Raw genomic sequence first — 21,657 nt, 5'->3', positions numbered from 1 at the left:
TCATGATTAGAGAGCCCATGATTTTTGTTTTTACTGTTTTTGCAGTGCTCGTCCTGTTTTTCTTAGCTATCCTCCTTATTTTGGAACAATGGGACCTTCTGCTATCCCCTTATCTGCTTAACATTGCCCTTTGTTATGATTGCACAATTACTTTTAAATATACATGGTTAGTTTTCTACTGCAAAAACACAACTTTGATTCTCACAGTCCTTACTTAATTAAACATCTTGCGTTCGCTAGATACAAAATGTGAGTTAAATAAGGAAATGTTAAGAACTGTTCTTCCACTAAGTGGATTGGTAGAATTGTAGGAAGTGACTGCATAAAGATTTTGATGTTATGCTGATGAGATGCTGTTAAATAGTTAGATGTGCAGATGTTACATCCCTACTTTATTTACTTTGAGGCAGGTGGGTCCTTGCTGAATCTGTAGAATAAAGAAATACACAGTTTGACTGTTCTTTGATGTGTACATATAGAAGGCCATACTCATACTTCATTAACCCTGATGTTTCCTACCTGTTAGCTAAAATAAGATAAACCAGTTACCATGACATTTTGGTGCTTCTATTGTTTTTTGTAGTCCCTGAGAAGTGCCACTTAATTTGTGTTTGTATGCTAACTTGACTGTGCATAGTGTTTACTGAACGACTCAGTATTCTTTCTTTGCTAATGCATCTTTCCCAGACTACTACTTTGGCCATGGAAGCTGAAGAAATGATGGAATGTATCCAGGAATTCCCAGAACACTATAAAGTTATTTTGGATAGACTGAATGAACAACGTGAGCAGGACCAGTTCACAGACATCACTCTGATTGTGGATGGTATGTATAGGCCTGTGGACCAGCTGGTATACAGAGAATTCTGAAAGCTGTGCTGGGAAGATGGTGGGTTTGTCATGGGTCGGCTGTCAAACTGGGCTGCTAACAAGTTCTTTATTCTGTACTGGTCTATGAGTTGCTTGCAGATTTTCTTTTAAAGTCTTGGGATAAACAGTCTCCAGTAGTGATTAATAATTGTGCTTCTGCTTTTCTGAACAAGTGGCTAAATATTTTCAGATAGTATACCACTTTGTAACTGCTGTACTTATTTAATGTTATCTAAGTATTTCTAAAATGCTGCAAAAAATGTTTTTCTCTAACTTAACCTGTTTGCATGCAGAGAACTTGTATACATATTATTTAAAAAGCAAAAGATTGCTTCTGTAGTATCTGCTTACCATTCTTAATACATAGTTAAAACAAGGTAGAAGAACTCACTTTTCTTTTTCTGTGTTCTAGAGATATAAGTATTAGTTTAAAAGGAAGACAGAGATAAGTGCTTATTATCCCATTAGAAAAGGGTGTGTATCCCATTAGAAAAGGGTGTGTCTGATTGCCTAAGATAGCTTCTTATCCCAAATGTGTCTTAGAATGAATGAGCACTTCAAGAAAGATAGGCAGTGTCCAGTAGGACAGACTTAGCTAAAGGAATACCACCTGACCCTTGAAAGGATAGCAATAACTCATTTGAAGTAAAAGAGTTGTATAGAGTCTGGATTAGAAAAAAGGAAACAAATGAAGAAAAGACTGTTCTGGAATTGCCATAGTTTCACTGACAGTGCTTGCACAAAACTTAGCGTGAATGTTTCTATCCTGTGGAGACTTATGAATGTTCATGCCTGTGCCAAGGAGAAGGCAACAGAGTTATGGGGAATACAAAGCCTGGAAAACAGGAAGAGCAGAGCAGAAGTGCTTTTGTTCTGCTGGGATGTTTATGCTAGCTGAAGTGGTGATAAAATAGATCAGTCTGTAAGAGTGGCAAAAAGCACAGCTAACTTGGATAAAACCTGGCAGTTGAGTTCAAGACATACAGGAAAAAAGTTCATGCAAAGATTTGCCATAAAATATCTTATTTTAAATATCTGAAATTTAAATATCTGAAAAGAGGAACACTCTGAAGTGAATGAGTTCTCTAGCTGATTGAGTTGCAGAGGAAATCCACATACAGTACCATTCCCAGGAAAGACCTTAATTCATGAACATTCAGAGGTTCTGGGAGTTGGCAAATAGCTTTCTTCCTTTCAGTACTTAACTGTCTGCCCCTTTAGAATTTCAAAACCTTAATATGTTACCACTTCTTGTGCAATTTGAGCCTTCTACTTTGATATTTGATACCCATTGGGTCTAAGGAAATTTAGTAGTCAGTTCCAGACATTCTTCCTGGGAGTTCAGCAAGGTCAGTGATGTCAGCAAGGGTCTGTATGAGAATGAGATAAGCTAGCTGCAGTAGCATCCCATGTTACAGGGAGACATTAAGTGAATGTATGGTGCTAGAGTAGATTTGTAGACTGGGTTTTACAGCTGTTTTGTGTATTGTCACTTATTCTGCAGTATAAGTAAGGAAAGTGTTCTCCTAAACCAAAATGTTTTCTGTCTTTGCAGGTCACCATTTCAAAGCTCATAAGGCTGTTCTTGCTGCCTGTAGCCAGTTCTTCTACAAATTCTTCCAAGATTTCACTCAGGAGCCCTTAGTGGAGATTGAAGGTAGTATGATTGATGCAGTTAAAAAATCAAAAAAAAAAAAAAAAAAAAAAGAGTTGTATATCAAAGCTTGAAATGAATGTGGTATCTTTGGTACAGGCTGACATGCATGCTTGGTCATATCAGATAATTTTTTATGTCTCAGCTCTTGAATTGTTTTGAGGCAGCTGTTGCTACTGGAAAAAGCTTCCCTTGAAATAAAAACAAAAAGAAAAATATCAGTCTTGAATTTATCCTTTTAGAAGGGAGAGTGTGAGGTTCTGAGGTGCTAACTTGCTTTCCTTGCTTATAAACAGGTGTAAGTAATATGGCATTTCGTCACCTAATAGAGTTCACCTATACAGCAAAACTAATGGTCCAAGGTGAGGAGGAAGCAAATGATGTTTGGAAAGCAGCTGAGTATTTACAGATGTTAGAAGCAATCAAAGCACTTGAAATCAGGTAAACATATAAGCCTCTTTTTCTTCCCAACACTTAAATATAGTCTTAAGAATCCTTTTAACAGAGCTGGCTGCAAGTATTTTGCAGTGGTGTTCCTTATCCTGGAACCTCCTGAACTTGTGGGGGGCTGTATAATTCTGATCCATATCTTACAGTAGAAGAGTATAAAGGCTAAAAAGAAATAAAAAGGAATGTCGCATTCTTTGAGCTGGAACTTGGTGGCAAGTGACATGGCTGGTAAACACCAAAAATTCACAGCTCTATAATGTCTGTGGTAACTAATACCAGGTCTGTGCTATCTGACTGCCCTCACCTGATTGAGAGCTGGATGTACAGGTGACAATGTGCCTTAGGTAATTAGACCACATTAACAAGTATGGGCTAGTATTTGATTTCATGCAGCTTTATGCTGCTTCTGAGAGAATAGGCAGTGATTTTGAAGCTTCCTGGTAGAAAATACAAAATATCAAACTTCTTGAGTAAATCATATCATAGAAGGGACCTTAAAGATCATCTGGTTCCAACCCCCCTGCCATAGGCAGGGATGCCACCCGCTAGATCAGGTTTGCCAGGGCCCCATCCAGCCTGGCCTTGAACACCACCAGGGATGGGGGATCCACAGCCTCTCTGGGCAACCTGTTCCAGTGCCTCACCACCCTCTGCGTGAAGAACTTCTTCCTAACATCCAATCTAAGTCTCCCCTCTTTTAGTTTAAAATCATTCCCCCTTGTCCTATCATTATCTACACAAGTAAAGAGTCCCTCTCCATCTTTTTTAAAAGTCCCCTTTAAGTACTGAAAGGCCACAATGAGGTCTCCCCAGAGCCTTCTCTTCTCCAGGCTGAACATCCCCAGCTCTCCAGCTCTCTCTTCATAGGAGAGGTGTTCCAGCCCTCTCATCATCTTTGTGGCTCTCCTCCAGACCTGTTCTAACAGGTCCACATCTTTCTTGTGCTGGGGGCCCCAGACTTGGACACAGTACTCCAAGTGGGGCCTCAAAAGGGTGGAGTAGAGGGGGGCAATCACCCCCCTTGACCTACTGGCCATGCCTCTCTTGATGCAGCCCAGGATGCGGTTGGCCTTCTGGGCTGCAAGCGCACACTGCCGGCTCGTGTCAAGCTTCTCATCCACCAGAACCCCCAAATCCCTCCGCAGGGCTGCTCTCAAGGAGTTCTTCTTCCAGTCTGTACTCATGCCTGAGATTGCTCCAATCTAGGTGCAGCACTTTGCACTTGGACTTGTTGAACCTCATTTTGGTTCATGTGGGCCAACTTCTCAAGCTTGTCCAGGTCCCTTTGTACAGCATCCCTTCCTTCTGTTATATCAACTGCACCACTCATCCTGGTGTCATCTGCAAACTTGCTGAGGGTGCACTCAGTCTCATCATCTGCATCACTGATGAAGATATTGAAAAGCACCAGTCCCAAGACAGACTCCTGAGGGACACTGCTCATCACCAGCTTCTACCTGGACATGGAACCATTGACCACTGCTCTCTGGGTGCGTCCATCAAGCCACTTCCTTATCCACCGAATGGTCCACCCTTCAAATCCATCTCTCTCCACTGTAGAAATCAGGATGCCATGTGGGACAGTGTCAAAAGCCTTACATAAGTCCAGGTAGATGACATCAGTCAGTCTTGCCTTGTCAACTGAAATATAATTGTTATAACAAGTTTTGTATTGAATTAGTACATAATCAGATGTTGCTATGGCACCTTTTATCCAGTACCTGTAACTGTGTGCCATCACAGAACTCCAACCTGTGAAAAGTAGGTGCTATTCCCAACATGCTTTTTTTTTTTTTTCTTGCCATTCTTTCCCTTTTACTTTCACAGAGTGCTGTTATGTTATCATTCCTTCTGTGTTCTCCTCTGTTCTTTCATCATGAAGCAGAGGGATGGGCAATAAATGTCTCCTGGTCTTATGGTTATCCTTGCTTTCTCTTCTAGACCTACTGGCCTTTGCATCAAGGCTAAGATTCCTCTTTATCTTCCCATCTTCCCATAAATGCGTTAGCCAAGGGGAGTGGCATTGGCCCAGAGTTCTCCTAGTAGTCCATTAGCATTTTGTTTTAAAAAAATAAGCAAAAAAAAAAAAAAAAACCCTCCATGACATGATATGGAAAACTTGGTTTTCAACATCAGTGTTGATTTTTTTGATTTTTGAATTAACTTATTCTGTGCTTATTCTGGGGATTGGCAATTGAGCTGAAAATGGGTATTTTTTTCTTAATAGGAGAGGTGGAATTGTGCATTTCTGGTCTTACCCTCCAACAACACCAACACGTCTCTTTTTGACATTAAGATTAAGCGTGGTAGAATCAAAATAACTTTTTTTTTTTTTTCCCCAGATTTGATTTAAAAAAAAAAAAAAAAAGCAGACCTTTGGAGTCTGCTTGAGAAATTGAAAAGAAACTTAAAACTGAAAAAGTGTGTTCTAATTGGTATTGCTTTGAGTTGGTATGTACCAACTGTAGAGCTGTTGAAACAAGGTTCGGATCAATCCATCAAGCTAAACTGTCCAGTCTGCAATTAATTATTCCACACTACTATGTAATGTTATGTAGTTTATTGGTTATCTACGTCTAGTAAACATTGTATTTCCTTGTAACGTAAGAATTAAATGTTTTGCTTAACAGACACATACAAGCCAGTATATGCTTAATTATTTCCATTGTTCATAGACTGCAAAGGTTGTGGGAGGTTTTATTTTGTTTGTTTGTTGTTGTTTTGGTAGAAAAACAAACTTGAGTATCACTGTCAGTCTCTTCCACAGTAGAAAGGGGTGGGGATTGCAATACAGTGTCTTGGTCTAAACTCTGACCGAAAAGGATAAGCTTCAGAAACCAGCTGAAGTAGAAATGATAATTGAACTAACCATTTTGGTTTAACCCAGCAGGCATCTGAGTATCACACAGCTATTTGCTCGCTCCCCAGCCCCAGCAGTGGGATGGGGGAGAAGCAAGGGAAAATAACATTGATAAATTATGATAAAGGAATATACAAAGCAAGTGATGCTCAATGCAATTGTTTGCCATCTGCTGACTGATGCCTAGCCAGACCCCAAGCAGGGGTCTTAGCTGTGCCCCTCCCAGCGTCTTGTGTACCCCAAGTCTCCTCCTTGGCAGGGTAATATGAGAAACTGAGAAGTCCTTGGCTTAGTTGTTGCAGAGCAGTGCTTAAGCTAAACATCTGTGTGTTATCAGCATTATTCTCATCCTAAATCTAAAACACAGCACCACACCAGTTACTAGGAAGAAAATTAAATCCCGGCCAAAACCAGGGCACTAATCTCTTGTATAATGTATCCAAGAGTTGGACATTACTACCTAGACTAGAAAGAAAACAACCAGCTGTTATTCCTTAAAATGCAGTTGTATGGTGTGTATCCTTATACATAGCTTCACACGTGAACCACACAGTGTGCTCAAGAATAGTAGTCTCCTCTTTCCTGAGCAGTTGATTCTTTTGGTATATAATTCTGGAGCTACTTGTGGTAATGTGCAAAGTAACTTGACACTTTCTAGACAGAAATACAGGGTATATGAAACAGCAAGTTTAACTGTTCTGTCTTCCTGTTAATATTGTAAGGTGTAATTTGATAAGCTGTATCCTGCGTGAGGTCATTAGCCACATATTTCTGGCATATGACATACAAATACTTGAAGCCATATTTGCCTATTACTAGATGACCCAGAAGTGATAGGGACTAGATTACATGAAATGATTCATCAGGCTGCAGAGGAAAGTAAAAGCATACTCTCATCAGTCTGATTTGAGGGGAAGATCATCTGTCCGTTTTTGAAACTGAATACTGAAACGTAAGTGCTGTGGATAGTCTTGAGGGTCTCACTTGAAAGCACTGGCTCGCTCAGCTCTGCCTATCCCTGACATCTTGGAGGAAGAGGGTTGTGTGTGCCTGGTGCAGAGGCAAAAGGAACAGAGCTGGAGGAAACATAGGAAATATTTTTGGTAGAAAAGCAAACTTGAGTATTACTGTCAGACTCTTCTCCAAAGTATAAGGGGGAGGAATTGTAATACAGTGCCTCAGTCTAAGTCTTAATCTTATTTTTGAGTTGGAACTCCACCCTTTGGGTAAATCTTTTTCCCAAGTACAGAATTTCACAAGTTTCTTAGATAAACCTATACCATTAGCCCAAACTGGTCTTATTGATGTGTTTTGTGTCATTCAAGCAAGAGTGTTGTGGTTTAATGCTGGCAGGCAGATAAGTACCATACAGCTGCTTTTTTGCTCTCCCCAGGTAGGATGGGAGAGAGAACTGGGAAGGTAAAAGTGGAAGAACTTATAGGTTGAGATAAGACAGCTTACTAAGTAAAGCAAAAGTCACACACACAAGCAAAACAAGGAATTCATTTGTTACTTCCCATTGGCAGGCAGGTGTTCAGACGCTTCCAGGAAAGCAGAGCTCATCGGCTTCTTGGGAAGACAAATGCCATCACTTCAACTACAACCCCCCCCCTTCCTCCTTTGTTCCAGCTCTTATTACTGAGCATGATGTCATATGGTATAGAATATCTATTTTGTCAATCTGGGTCAGCTGTCCTTGCTGTGTCCCCTCTGCCATTCTGGTGCACCTCAGTCTTCTTGCTAGCAGGGCAGCATAAGAAGCAGAAAAGTCCTTGGCTCTGTGTAAGCACTGCTCTTCAACAACTGAAAATATTGGTGTGTTATCACCACTATTTTTATTGGAAATCCAAAACACAGCATTGTGTGAGCCTCTATGGAGAAAATTAACTCCATCCTAGCCAAAATCATGATACAGCACTTTAAAACACTTCAGTAACCTTATGTAAAAGGCTCTACAGCTTTAACCTTGCTATTTTACAGCTCTAAGGAGTATCAGTTAAGGACAGATTAGCTTCTGAAATGCACACAGGATATGTGGTCATTCATTATTCAGTTTCTTTGAGAAATACCTAGAAAATGTTTAATGCAGAAACTCACTATCAGGCAGGAATTATTACGTAAGTGCTTGTGGATTTTAACCATATTTATGCAAATGCTTTACAGGAACAAAGAAAATTCATCACCCTTAGAATCAAATCAAATACAAGGTAAAGATAAAGTGAAAAAGAGGAAGATAGCTGAAACCTCTAATGTTATAACAGAAACACTGCCATCTGCAGAATCGGAGCCTATTGAAATTGAGGTTGAGATTGCTGAAGGGACAATTGAAATGGAAGATGATAGCGTCAAGACACTTGAAGAAGTAGCTTTTGCAGAGCAATCCATAAAGTGCATACAGACAACGGGTACATCAGATGAATCTGCTTTGGCTCTTTTGGCAGATATTACCAGCAAGTATCGTCAGGGAGAACGAAAATGCCAGATACAAGAAGAAGGTGACAGTGCAACTGATCCCTTATGCAAACAGGTAGAAGGTATTGAAATTGTGGAACTTCAGCTATCACACGTGAACAATTTATTCCATTGTGAGAAATGTAACTGTTCATTTAAATTGTTTTACCATTTTAAGGAACACATGAAAACACATTCTACTGAGAGTTACAAGTGTGATATATGCAATAAAAGGTACCTACGAGAGAGTGCTTTGAAACAGCACCTCACCTGTTACCACGTTGATGAAGGTGGTGCCAGCAAGAAGCAAAGACCTGGCAAAAAAATACATATATGCCAGTACTGTGAAAAACAGTTTGACCACTTTGGACATTTTAAAGAGCACCTCCGGAAGCACACAGGTAAGAGTACTACTATAGGCATGTACATGTGGCTTTGAATCTAGCACTTTGAATTTCTGCATGTTTTGGGGAAGTAGAGAATATGCTGAAGAGAACACGCAAGTCCCAAATGCTTGAAATACTTGGCTTCTAGTTACAACTAAAATCATAGAATCTTGGTGTTGATTCTATGCTGATTTTTTTTTTTCCCATTGATATAAACTGTGAGGAATCGAGTGGTTTTTTTTGTTTGTTTGTTTGTTTTTTTAAGTGGTTAAAAATAGGCACCTAAAACCAGAAAATCCTAATGAAGCTTCTCTCAAGTGTGTTAAACTTTTTTTTTCTTTTTTTTTTTTTTAAATACTTTGTAAGGCATGTTTACTTCTTAAAAAGTGCCAAACTGAGTAGCTACTTTTATTTTCACAGCTGTGATTTTGTCAGGGTGAAATACCACCCCTATCCTTGCTCTTAACATCTCATCTCATTATTTGATTTTGTTTGTTAACTAACACAACAAAGTATTTCTATTGACTATAGTAGACTTTTGTTATCCAGTTTTCATAAAGGCAGATTTTACAATAGTGTCTTCTGAGTACAAAATTACTTGTGCTCCTTTCTTATAATGTGGGAGGTTAACATGCTACTTCATCTCATTGAAATGTCTTTACTGTCTGTACAGATACTTAGTGTTATATAGATAACTCTTTGAATGTAAAATATATGGTCCTGATCCTTCCATATGTTTTTATTTAATATGTCAGTCATGAGTCATCAGTAAGAATTTAATGGAGGGTAGCATCCCTCTTCTTTCTGACATTCAAGTAACAAGTGCAGAAGTAATAGACACCTTATTAATTTTGGTAATTCTTCTTGATGTAGGAGTTTGATATCAGCAAAAGCTGTTCTCTTGTTTCAAGAAAATAAATTAGGAAGGGTAACCTTGGAGCTTCTTTCTCACACACTTCTACAGTGCCTTAAGAATCCTCTGAATCTCTTAAGAAACTATAAAAAAAAAAAAAAAAGTTGTCTTGCATGTCATGTGCCCATGAACACACTAACAAAGTCATCTCCAGAATTTATAAACAGGAAGATTTTTTGCATGATGTAATGATTCTTTATTTACTGCATGAGAATCAATGTGAATTTGCTTGCCAATTGTAGGTAACTCACAGGACAGAAATTCTGCCAGGTTTAATGTATATCCTTTGAAGTCAATAGCTCTAATTTGTCTTGCACAAGAAGAGCAATTTCCTCATACAGAAGTCAATCTTAGAAGGAAGCTATTGCTCTCGATATGCTTGTCTAATCCTGGTATTTTGCAAAGCCTATATCCCCTAGCAGAAAGAGACACTGGACAGCTTTGATTTCCTCTGATTTTACTGGGAATTTTGACTGCTAAATATTTCTCAAATTTATTTATTTATTTTAACTTTTATGGAGCATGAGTTTGCTCACATGAGTGAAGATGGAAGTGAGGGAGTTTTGATGTGCTCCAAGCAGCTAAACGTCTGAAAACTCTGTAAGTGAAGTGATTTGTATACGGATTATACAAACTTGTTAGGAAAAAAATAAGGCCTTTGCTATTTTTGCTATTGTGTGGTAAATCTAAAATATGTTTTTGCAGGAAGTGTACTTTAACATCTTCCATAGTTGTGAATAAGTGGACTCTGAATACCTTGAATAAATAATTGCAAAGAGTTTGTTTGATAAATGCCTACCTTTGGGGTACTTGTGGGGGGAAAAAATAAAAAGCTGGGTTTATTCTTTCTTTCTAAACACAAATAATGACGTGGTAGCTTTATAGTTAGGGATGTATTTCTTACACATTAGGCAAATAAAAATCAGTATTGTTAGACATTTCTTTGGGTTAACAATATTTATTTTGGACCATCTCTTTCCTGTGGCTACAGGATTACAAAGGACCAGCACAATATCAGACTGTCTTCTCTCAGAATTTCTGTCCTGTGATCCAGTCAAAAACCTCCCTCTTTAGAATATCTCAATTAGATGAGGTTAAACTTGCAGCTGAATCATACGCAGGAGAAGAGAAACAGGTTGTCATCTTTAGTAGAGGCGTTCAGCCCCCTGCTCACATTGCCAATGCCTCTCTCAAGGTAACGGCAGCCTGGCATGCTGTGCATGCATTCTGTCGCCCTTGTGAGATGTACAACTTGGGTCACAGTGCTGATTTGTGCTGTGCAAGAAGTCACGTGAGTTCTTTTGGCCCTTGGATATTGCTAGCATTATCATTAAATTGTCACTTTCAGTTACTTTTGTCAGAATCTGTTGAAGATTACTGAAGAATTTCAGTAAGAATAGAATAAATCTGTCCCTTACTGTGAAATAATCCTTATTTGGAATTCATCCTCTTTTGGAATTCATTAAGCAGTTTGTTTCAGTAGTTACATTGATGCCAGTACCTTCACAGATTAATTATCAGACTTTCAGAAGAAACATACTGTTCCTAATTTTTTGTACTTTAACTTCTTTGAATTTCATTGTGTATGTATGTGATTAAATTGGTAAACAGACACCAGTTGTACTTGGCTACTACTTGATGACAGTAATAACAATATACTACCTCAGATGAAAAAAAGAAAACAGGACCTATTTTCAGCCTTCCCTGCTGTTGTCCTTAGCTGGCTTCCCAGTGGAAAATGTTCTTCTTTTTGGTACTACGTTTGAAAGAAAGTGACTAAATAGAAAGATTTTTTTATCTTGCTTGTGCTCATCTATGTCCTTCTGTGCTTTCTCTTTGCATTTTTTTAAAATGCTGATGGATTGTTACTTCATGGTCAGCAGGTCATTCTGTGCCAGCTTCTTTGTCTGGAGCTCAATTTCAGCTCTTTGAGCATGAGCTGTTTTTGTTCTTGAAAATAAAACTTTGTATTTTTTTTTTAATACTTTCTGTAATGTGCAACTTTGTATAATTTCTAATGTTGAGTCTTTAAGTATAAATATTATCAGGTGAAAAGACTATATAGCTGCTATTTCATTAAGATATTTTGACAGGATAGCAATCTAACTTCCATTAAAAAATGAATGTACTTTAAACAGCACTAGCAATTATATTAGATTGTCATTTTCTAATTGAGAATTATGACTCCACATTATTTTTTTTCCCTTTTAGTTACATAAATAAAGATTGCATGCAATGTCTTTCTCTTCTGTAGAATATTCGTTGGCCAAGTTTTTACAGCATATCTATCAATCTATGCAAAATGGAGAGAGGACAAAGGAAGAGCTGACAGAAAACCATTTTTTTATACACTTAAACCCCTGTGTTTGTCTTGATAGGTGAAAAACCATTTGAATGTCCAAACTGCCGCGAACGTTTTGCTAGGAATAGCACACTCAAATGTCACTTGACAGCCTGTCAGTCTGGAGCTGGAGCTAAAAAGGGAAGAAAGAAGCTATATGAATGTCAGGTGGGTAATGGAAGTTGCAGTCTGAGGTTAGATACCTCCTTCCTGTGTTGAGGGAATGAATACTACACAGGAAAGACAATAAGAGTGGGCTCATATCTCCAAGAACTACTATTAGTAAAATAAATATAAGGATCACATTCACCCCCAACATGCAGATAAATTATTTTGTCCAAGTAGTTCCATTTAAAACATGGAATTACTGATATGGATCTTCATAATACTTTCTGCTTTCTTTTCATGATGCACTGACCTAGGCCTTTCCCGCTTGTGAGCATGCTTCACTAAAGTCCAAATTACGAAGTACTATTTTATTTTCCTATTTTGTTATTCTTCTGTTTGATACCCAATATATTGACTTGATCTATAAAGTCTTTCTATCTTATGATGACAATCCATATCTTTTAAGCAAATATAAATGCTGTAGATAGACATAAGAAGTACTTGGTCACTATATGTAACTGAGGTTCAAAAAGCTGTTCAGAAGAAAGTTACTTAACTTTTAAGAATCAGCTTTTAAAAGCTAGATAATATGAGAACTAAGGTTGGCTGCAGCTTTTTTTTTTTATTTGCCATTTTGCTGCTTCAGTTCTGCAACGGTCTCAAATACACTTCTCTCTCCACCCCCCACCCACCAAGGCTCTCATCCTATTCAGTTGACAGATAAGCTGTGATTTGAAGTTAATTTGGCTTGTGTAGTGAAGAAAACTGCTAGACATTGGTTTTATTTGTTTCAAAAGAGAACATTTTTTATTCACAGAAAGCAAATACTGCAGATGAATGATTAGCAATACGCAATTCATTCACACTTTAATTAGAAGTTTCACTGATTCTGTTGCATCATTTAGTTTTTATGCTAGTCTGAAGTTAATTTCTGTGAGCATACCTATGTTTTAAAGATGTTTGTTTTGAGCATGAGAACTACTGTTAACACAAAGTTATATCTAGTAGCATCAGACTGAATATACTGTTTTGTCTTTGCAACCCTTTGGTTTAATTGCATTGTGTCATAGCTTTCTCTTTCTAAATTGATACCATGTTCTCTTACAGATGTTGTAAATGTAGATTAGTGTTACTTCAGCCTGCAGCAGCAGCAGTAATTCCTGGATATTTTTTTCTTGATTTTTTTTTTTTTTTTTTTATCTTTAGAACTAAATTTGAATAGTATTCAATAAATAAAATCTTGGCTCACTGCAGAACGAGGAGAAAACAAAATTGTACTTGCTTGATGAGCACTTCTGTTGCTTTTCAGTGTATGTCTTGAGGACTGAACTAGGCTACATGTGACAAGAGTGGTAATTATGTGCTTGGACATTACTAATAGTTACTACCTTTATATATGACTAAGTAATTTTGTGTGTTTATAAGGTTAATATTTTAAACGCTTGTACAACATCTTTCTAAAGCATGAGTCTGGGCAGAAGAAAGCCTGGCACTAGCATCATAAACCTGTTTTTAACAGACTTCAACAGTAAAATGGGGATATTCAGATCCATTACATGACCTGTTCCTTGAGTTAATTCCTGTCAGTTACTCCATCATCCTTCTGTGTTGTTGTCAAAAATTAAGAGGAGATGGAACACTGTTTCAAAAATACTTGCTGACAGTGAAGGAGTGTCGAAACACATTCTTTGCTTCTTTCTGCAACTGAGAACAGTTCTGTTGAAAAAGACTCCTGAGTCTGTTTCTTTACTCCAAGTACGACTTTATCCCACTCTTCTCTCTCTGGCACCTTGTTTCTGCAGTGTTTCTGTGTATTATTTTCAGGCTACTCACCTCAGTCAGTGCCAGCTGAAGGGAAGAAATGAAAGTGTGCTCAAGTGCTTTGTGAAAATAGTGCCTGTGCAGCCTAGGCAGTACTTCTAGGTGGAGAAGACTTAAAGGGATGGAGTTTTTAAGAGATTTTTATCTACTGAGATTTTTTTTTTTAGTAGCCGAATAGGAGAGTTTACTCTAGCTGGTTAAACCTCACATTGCTGTGAACAAAATAAAGATGATGAGGAAAAGGGGGCTAGTAGTACTACATCTAGAACTTCAGTAACAGGACAATTTGTATCATACTTCCATCATGCAATATTATTACACAAATACAGTTTTCTGCTCAAAATTCTAGTAACAGATGTTTATTGGGGCATGCTTCTGTATGTGAATTTCACATAAGGTTGAAATAAGAAAAATTTCAAAATCTGTACTGACTCATAAATTCAGTAAGTATCCTGTTTATGTATAAATAGAAGGGCTACAAAGCTGGTGAAGGGCTTGGAACACACATCCTATGAGGAGTGGCTGAGAGAATGGGGGTTGTTTAGTCTGGAGAAGAGGAAGCTCAGGGGAGACCTTATTGCTCTCTACAACTACCTGAAAGGCAGTTGTGGGGAGCTGGGGGTTGGTCTCTTCTCACAGGTAACTAGTGATACTAGTGATAGAACTAGAGGGAATGGCCTCAAGTTGTTCTAGGGGAGGTTTAGGTTGAAAATTCTGAGACATTTCTTCTCAGAAAGAGTGGTCAGGCGTTGGAACAGGTTGCCCAGGGAGGTGTTGGCATCACTGTCCCTGGGGTGTTCAAGGAAAGATTGGACCTGGTGCTTAGAGACATAGTTTAGTGGGTGACATTGGTGGTAGGGTGATGGTTGGACCAGATGATCTTGAAGGTTTCTTCCAACCTTAATGATTCTATGAAATGGCACGATTTCTTAAATAGTAATAACAGACGTTCTGTTCATCTGAATCATAGACTGGTTTGGGTTGGAAGGGACCTTAAAGATCATCTAATTCCATGGGCAGGGACACCTCCCACTAGACCAGGTTGCTCAAAGCCCCATCCAAACTGGTCTTGCCTCATCCCTGGAAGAGTTCATCCACAGCTTCTCTGGGCAATCAGTTCCAGTGCCTCACCAACCTCATAGTAAAGAATTTCCTCCTAATATCTGATCTAAATCTACCCTCTTTTAGTTTAAAACCATTAACCCTTGTCCTATTGCTACACTGCCTTTTAAAGAGACCCTCCCCAGCTTTCTTGTAGGCTCCCTTTAGGTACTGGAAGGTTGCTATAAGGTCTCCCTGGAGCCTTCTCTTCTCCAGGCTGAACAACCCCAACTCCCTCAGCCTGTCTTCGTAGGAGAAATGTTCCAGACCTCTGATCAACCTTATGTTGGGGGGCCCCAGAGTTGAATGTAGTACTCCAGGTAGGGTCTCATGAGAGCAGAGTAGAGGGGGAGAATTACCTCCCTCATCCTGCTGGTCATGGTTCTTTTGACACAGCCCGGGATGTGGTTCACTTTCTGGGCTGCAAGCTCACATTGCTGATTCATGTTGAGCTTCTCGTTAATTAACACCCCCAAGTCCTTCTCCTCAGAGCTGCTCTCAGTCCATCCTCCCTTCAGCCTGTATTTGTGCTTGGGATTGCCCTAACCCAGATGCAGGACCTTGTACTTGGCCTTTTTGAACTTCGTGAGGTTTGCACAGGCCCCCCTCTCAAGCCTGTCCAGGTACCTCTGCATGGCATTCCTTCCCTCCAGCCTGTCTACTGCACATGACACCACAGAGCTTGGTGTCATCAACCAATGTGCTGAGGGTGCACTCAATCCCACTGTCCATGTCAGTGTCAAAGATGGTAAGGAGCACTGGCCCCAATATCGACCCCTAAGGAACACTGCTCTTTACTGATCTCCACTTGGATGTCGAGCAGTTGATCACAACTCTTTGAGCGTGACCATTCAGCCAATTCCTTATCCACTGAGTGGCCTATTCACATGAAATCTACGTCTCTCCAATTTGAGAGAAGGATATCAAGTGGGATGGTGTCAAATGCTTTGCACAAGTCCAGGTAGGTGATGTCAGTTGCTCTTCCCCTATACACCAACACTGTAACCCCATCGTAGAAAGCCACCAGATTTGTCAGGTGCGATCTGCCCTTACTGAAGTTATGTTAGCCGTCACTGATAACCTTATTTTCCATGCTTTAGCATAGTTCCTAGGAGTATCTGCTCCATAATCTTGCTAGGCACAGAGGTGAGACTGACTGGCCCGTAGTTCCCTGGGTCTTCCTTTTTTCCCTTTTTAAAAATGTGACTTCACCGGACTGCCATAATTTCTCAAATATGATGGACAGTAGCTTAGTACCTGTGAGAGAGGTCATTCTCCACCTCTATCTGCTGGTCACGCATCTTTTCATAGAGTCACTTAGGTTGGAAAAAACTTCCAAGATCATGAAGTCCAACCATTAATGTAGCACTGCCAATACTACCACTAAACCATGTCCCTAAGCACCACATCTACGTGTCTTTTAAATACCTCCAGGGGTGGTGACTCAACTTCCCTGGACTGACTGTTTCAATGCCTCACAACCCTTTCGGTGAAGAAATTTTTCCTAATATCCAACCTAAACCTCCCCTGGCACAACTTAAGGCCATTTGCTCTTCTCCTGTTGCTTGTTGCTTAGGAGAAGAGACCAACCCCCACCCTGCTATAACCTCCTTTGAGGTAGTTATAGAGACATCTCCCTGAGCCTCCTTTTCTCTAGGCTAAATAACCCCAGCTTCCTTGCCTGCTCCTCATAAAACTTGTTCTCTAGACCCTTCACCAGCTTTGTTAACATTCTATGGACAAACTATAGCACCTCAATGTCCTTGTAGTGAGGGGCCCAAAACTGAACGCAGTACTTAAGGTGTGTTCTCACTAGAGGTTTTCACAGAATCACAGAATTGAAGGGGTTGGAAGGGACCTTGAAAGATCATCGGGTCCAACCCCCTTGCCAAACAGGTTCCTTGGAGCAGGCAGCCCAGGTAGGTGTCCAGATGGGCCTTAAATATCTCCAGAGAAGGAGACTCCACGACGTCCCTGGGCAGCCTGTTCCAATGCTCCGTCACCCTCAACGTGAAGTTCTTTCGTGTGTTGGTGCAGAACTTCCTGTGCTCTATCTTGTGACCATTATTCCTTGTGCTGTCCCTGCAAACCGCTGAGAAGAGGTTGGCCAAATCCCGATGTCTCCCACACCTCAGGTATTTATACACATTGATGAGATCCCCTCTCAGTCTTTTCTCCAGGCTGAACAGACCCAGGTCTCTCAGCCTTTCCTCATAAGGAAGATGCTCCAGGCCCCGTATCATCTTTGTGGCCCTCCACTGGACTCTTTCCAGGAGATCCCTGTCTTTCTTGTACCGGGGAGCCCAGGACTGGACACAGTACTCCAGGTGAGGCCTGACCTCAGGCCAGAGTAGGGGGGGAGGATCACCTCCCTTGACCTGCTGGCCACATTCTTTTTAATGCATGCCAGGATGCCGTTGGCCCTCTTGGCCATGAGGGCACAGTGCTGGCTCATGGTCAACCTGTCGTCCACCAGAACCCCCAGGTCCTTCTCCTCAGAGCTCCTCTCCAGCAGGTCGTCCCCCAGCCTGAACTGATACGTGTGGTTGTTCCTTCCCAGGTGCAGGACTCTACACTTGCTCTTATTAAACCTCATTTGGTTTCTTCCTGCCCATCTCTCCAGCCTGTCCAGGTCTTGCTGAAAGGCAGTACAGCCTTCTGGCTTGTCATCCACTCCTCCCAGCTTTGTGTCATCGGCGTACTTGCTGAGGGCAGACACTATTCCCTCATCAAGGTCGTCAATAAAGATGTTGAACAAGATTGGACACAACACTGACCCCTGGGGAACACCGCTAGTCACAGGTCTCCAGCCGGATTCTGCACCGCCGATCGCCACCCTCTGAGCTCAGCCACTCAGCCAGTTCTCAACCCACCTTACTGTCCACTCCTCTATCCCACACTTTCTCAGCTTTGCTATCAGGATGTCATGGGAGACAGTATCGAAAGCCTTGCTAAAGTCAAAGTAGATGACATCCACTGCTTTCCCCTCATCTACACAGCTGGTGATGCCATCATAGAAGGCAATGAGGTTGGTCGAGCACGACTTCCCCTTGGTGAATCCATGCTGACTACTCCTCATAACCTTCTTCTCTTCCAATTGCTTGGAGATGGCATCCAGAACAAGCTGTTCCAACACCTTTCCAGGGACAGAGGTGAGACTGACTGGCCCGTAGTTTCCTGGATCCTCCTTCTTGCCCTTTTTGAAGACCGGAGTGACATTGGCTATCCTCCAGTCTTCAGGCACCTCTCCTGTTCTCCAGGACCTTTCAAAGACGATAGAGAGCGGTTCGGCGATCACCTCTGCTAACTCCCTCAGCACACGTGGATGCATCCCTTCGGGACCCATGGATTTGTGTGCGTTGAGCCCACTCAGATGCTCCCGAACCACTCCCTCATCAACCACGGGGGAGACCTCCATTTCCCAGACTCTTTCTCCTCCCTCCAGGGTCCAGGAGTCCCAGGGTGGGAGGGGGGGGAGTCCTTGAAGCAAAGACTGAAGCAAAGAAGGCATTTAGTATCTCCGCCTTCTCAGTATCTCCCATTACCAGGACACCCCCCTCGTTCAGCAGGGGACCCACATTATCCCTAGTCTTCCTTTTACTGTTTACATACTTAATAATAAGTTGTTTTTTTTTTTTTTTTTTTATCTTTTATCTCTTTTGCAAGCCTCATCTCTAGGTGGGCTTTAGCCTTCCTTGTCGCATCCCTGCAGGCCCTGACAACACTTCTATACTCCTCCCAAGAGGACAGGCCCTTTTTCCACATTTCATAGACCATCCTCTTCCTTTTGATCTTATTTATGAGCTCCTTGGTCATCCATGCGGGTTTCCTGCCCCCCTTCCCCGATTTCCTACTCTTAGGGATGCACCGATCCTGAGCTTGGAAGAAATGCTGTTTAAGTACTGCCCAGCTCTCACATGCACCCTTGCCTTCTAGCAACCTAGCCCATGAGATACTCCCAAGCAGGTCCCGGAAGAGGTCAAAGTTGGCTCTCCAAAAGTCCAGGGCTGCAATCCTGTTTTTAGCCTTACTTCTTCCACCAAGTTCCGTCTTGAACTCCACCACCTCATAGTCACTGCATCCCAGGCTGCCCCTGACCTTCACATCCCTAACAAGCCCATCCCCGTTGGTAAGGACAAGGTCCAGGAGCACCCCCCTCCCCGTCGGCTCCTCCACCACCAGCGTCAGAAAATTGTCTTCAGTGCATTGTAGGAACCGTTTGGCCTGTGCGTGCCTGGCCGAGTTGCTTGTTTTGATGCAACCCAGGATATGGTTGACTTTCTGGGCTGCAAGCCCACGTTACCAGCTCATGTTGAGTTTTTCATCCATCAACGTCCCCAAGTTCCCACAGGGCTGCTCTCTATCTACTCATCACCCAGCCTGTATTCATGTTTAGGATTGCCCCAATCCAAGTGCAGGACACTGCGCTGACTTCTGAGCTTTTACCTCTAACATGTTTGTTTTGTTGTTGGTGGTTTGTTTTGTTTTTAATTTAAGTAGCAAGAAGCTACGCTATGTGAAGCCGTGGTCTTAAATAGACACTATGCTTTGTCATGTTTCTGTTGGCACTGTTTAACATACTGTATCTTTTGTTTCAGGTTTGTAACAGCGTGTTTAGCAGTTGGGATCAATTTAAAGATCACTTGGTAACACACACTGGTGACAAACCCAACCACTGTACCTTATGTGATTTGTGGTTTATGCAAGGCAGTGAGCTTAGAAGGCATCTCAAAGACATGCATGATATTTCAGAACAACTAGTGACAGAAGAGGTTCTTCCAGTGGAAGCTGTGGACATTGAACCAGTAACATCAATGACTATAATAGAACAGGTGGAACAAGTCCACGTCCTACCAGTAATTCAGGTACAAGTGGATCCTGCACAGGTAACTGTGGAACAGATGCACCAGGATCTCATACAGGACAATCGAGTGAAAGGCATGCAGATGGATGAACTGCAAGAACAGGTGCAAATTAGTTACTTGGAAGTTGAGCACATTCAGACTGAACAAGGTGCTGAAGTTCATGCGGAGGAGTTGCATGTTGAGCATGTAAATCAAATACAGATGGAAGAAGTACGGGCAGAACTTATAGATGGAACAAACCTTGAACAAGTAGAATATGAAAGTGTTGATCAAGGAGAAGCAGAAAAAAGGAAACCCAGTCACATAGATGATGTAGATAAGGAAGATCATGAACAAGCTGAAGACAATTAGTGGACACTGAATGAAAAGGTGGATGACTAGGACAATCAACCACACTGTGCAGGTTTACAAATGAAATGCCAAATTATATTTGTTAACTTTTACATTGGCTTTTGAACCATCAGTGGTCATCTTTCCGATGTTATTTCCTTAGAAATACGGACAAGTGGACCAAAGTTAGTTTTCTTTGTGTACAACTAAATTTCTCTCATATGTGAAAAATAACTCACTTATGTAATAACACAGAGCAAACTACCGTAGAGATGGACAGCTTTGTGAAGATTTTGATAATCCTCACAAATCATTGTTATACCATCCTTGGGTATATGTAAGAGTAACCTCTTTTCTTCTTGCCATAGAAGCAAACTCTTGTTACAGATTTGCAGAGTGTCTGTGGCAGAAGAATTAGTAAAATCTGGTGGGTTCTAATATAAATGACCAATGGAGTACCTGTGAGTTTTCTGGGCAGGCTGTTTGCCATCCAACTGCAGTGTTGTACATACAACAGCAGTCCCTGCATTTCTTTAATCTGAGAAGCTTTATATCAAGCTGGAACTTCTGAACTTTCAGTATGGGAGAAAAACATTTTTGCTGGAGGTCTCGGAGCACAAAAATCCTGTGCCTTTTCAACACTGACTGGTTAAATTTCCACAAAGGTCCTAGTGTGTTCAAGAACCTAGTTCAGTAAAAGGCAATGTAAGTAATGTTATAATGCTTTATATTTTTGCTTAAAGTTAATTGTCAACTACTGATTTTTTTTTTGCATTAAATTTAGAATGAGGAAGGTTGAGGGAGGAAACATTCCATATAGAGGTAATAGGACATTCTAAAAGGAACACATTAAAATAGGAAAAGCTCAGTAGAATCTGTGCTAAACATGAGCTGGAAGAAAGCTATCAGCATACTCTTTTATAAATCTTCATTTTTGAAAATGAATGTGTTTAAACAAATTGAGAAGACTCATTTCTATGGTATCAGGTTCCTGTTTTTTTGAAATTAAATTCTGACACTTGACAAAAAAGATGACACGCTAAAAATAGAAGTAAAAGTATGAGTGCTAAACTGTGGATTAAAAGTAGGAGTAAATATTTTAATCGATATTAGACAATAAGGCAATACCAACCATGAAATGTTCATTATTTGCTTCATCCAATAAACTAGGAACAAATGAGTGACTGGCAATTACAGTGCCAGATCCCAGTGTTAAGAGTCAATCTCATTTTAACGAGATAAATAGTTCATTACTGTGAAGTTTGTTTAGAAAATATTGGTCTGGCTCTGTGTTCAGCCATGCTAAGGACTTCTAATTCTCAATTATTACCTTGAGATTAGAGTCATTCCATACTTATGAAAAACTTTCTTTTCAAAGCCTTAACTGAAGGGAGGAATTCTTGCAAGGAAGTTCCCTAATGCACTTAGTAATCCTGTAGATCTTAGTTAAAATCAAGCTTTTCTATTCAGTCTTCTCCTAAGGTATAAATATTTCCTCAAATCTGTG

General features: G+C 40.6%; 1 protein-coding gene across 1 annotated transcript; it reads left to right on the top strand.

Moving 5' to 3' along the window:
* Nucleotides 1–2,820: 2,820 nt before the first annotated feature.
* LOC309889432 (zinc finger protein 131-like) lies at nt 2,821–20,204 on the top strand. Its single transcript, XM_082782270.1, has 5 exons — nt 2,821–2,965; nt 7,998–8,361; nt 8,464–8,686; nt 11,963–12,093; nt 19,554–20,204. Exons 1-5 carry the CDS (start codon nt 2,832–2,834, stop codon nt 20,169–20,171), a joined length of 1,470 nt encoding a protein of 489 aa, XP_082638396.1. The 5' UTR covers nt 2,821–2,831; the 3' UTR covers nt 20,172–20,204.
* The last annotated feature ends 1,453 nt before the right edge of the window (nt 20,205–21,657 follow it).

The sequence above is a fragment of the Aythya marila genome, assembly GCF_965140915.1.
Source record: "Aythya marila genome assembly, chromosome: W".
Classification (NCBI taxonomy): Eukaryota; Metazoa; Chordata; class Aves; order Anseriformes; family Anatidae; genus Aythya; species Aythya marila.
The sequence above is the reverse complement of the archived record's forward strand: the minus strand, read 5'-3'. Positions and strand labels throughout refer to the sequence as shown.

Coding starts and splice junctions, on each gene's coding strand:
- LOC309889432 (XM_082782270.1), top strand. CDS start 2,832: ATGGCATTTCGTCACCTAATAGAGTTCACCTATACAGCAAAACTAATG. Junction 8,362..8,463: donor CTGATCCCTTATGCAAACAG/GTAGAAGGTATT, acceptor TACCATTTTAAG/GAACACATGAAAACACATTC. Junction 8,687..11,962: donor GCACCTCCGGAAGCACACAG/GTAAGAGTACTA, acceptor TTGTCTTGATAG/GTGAAAAACCATTTGAATGT.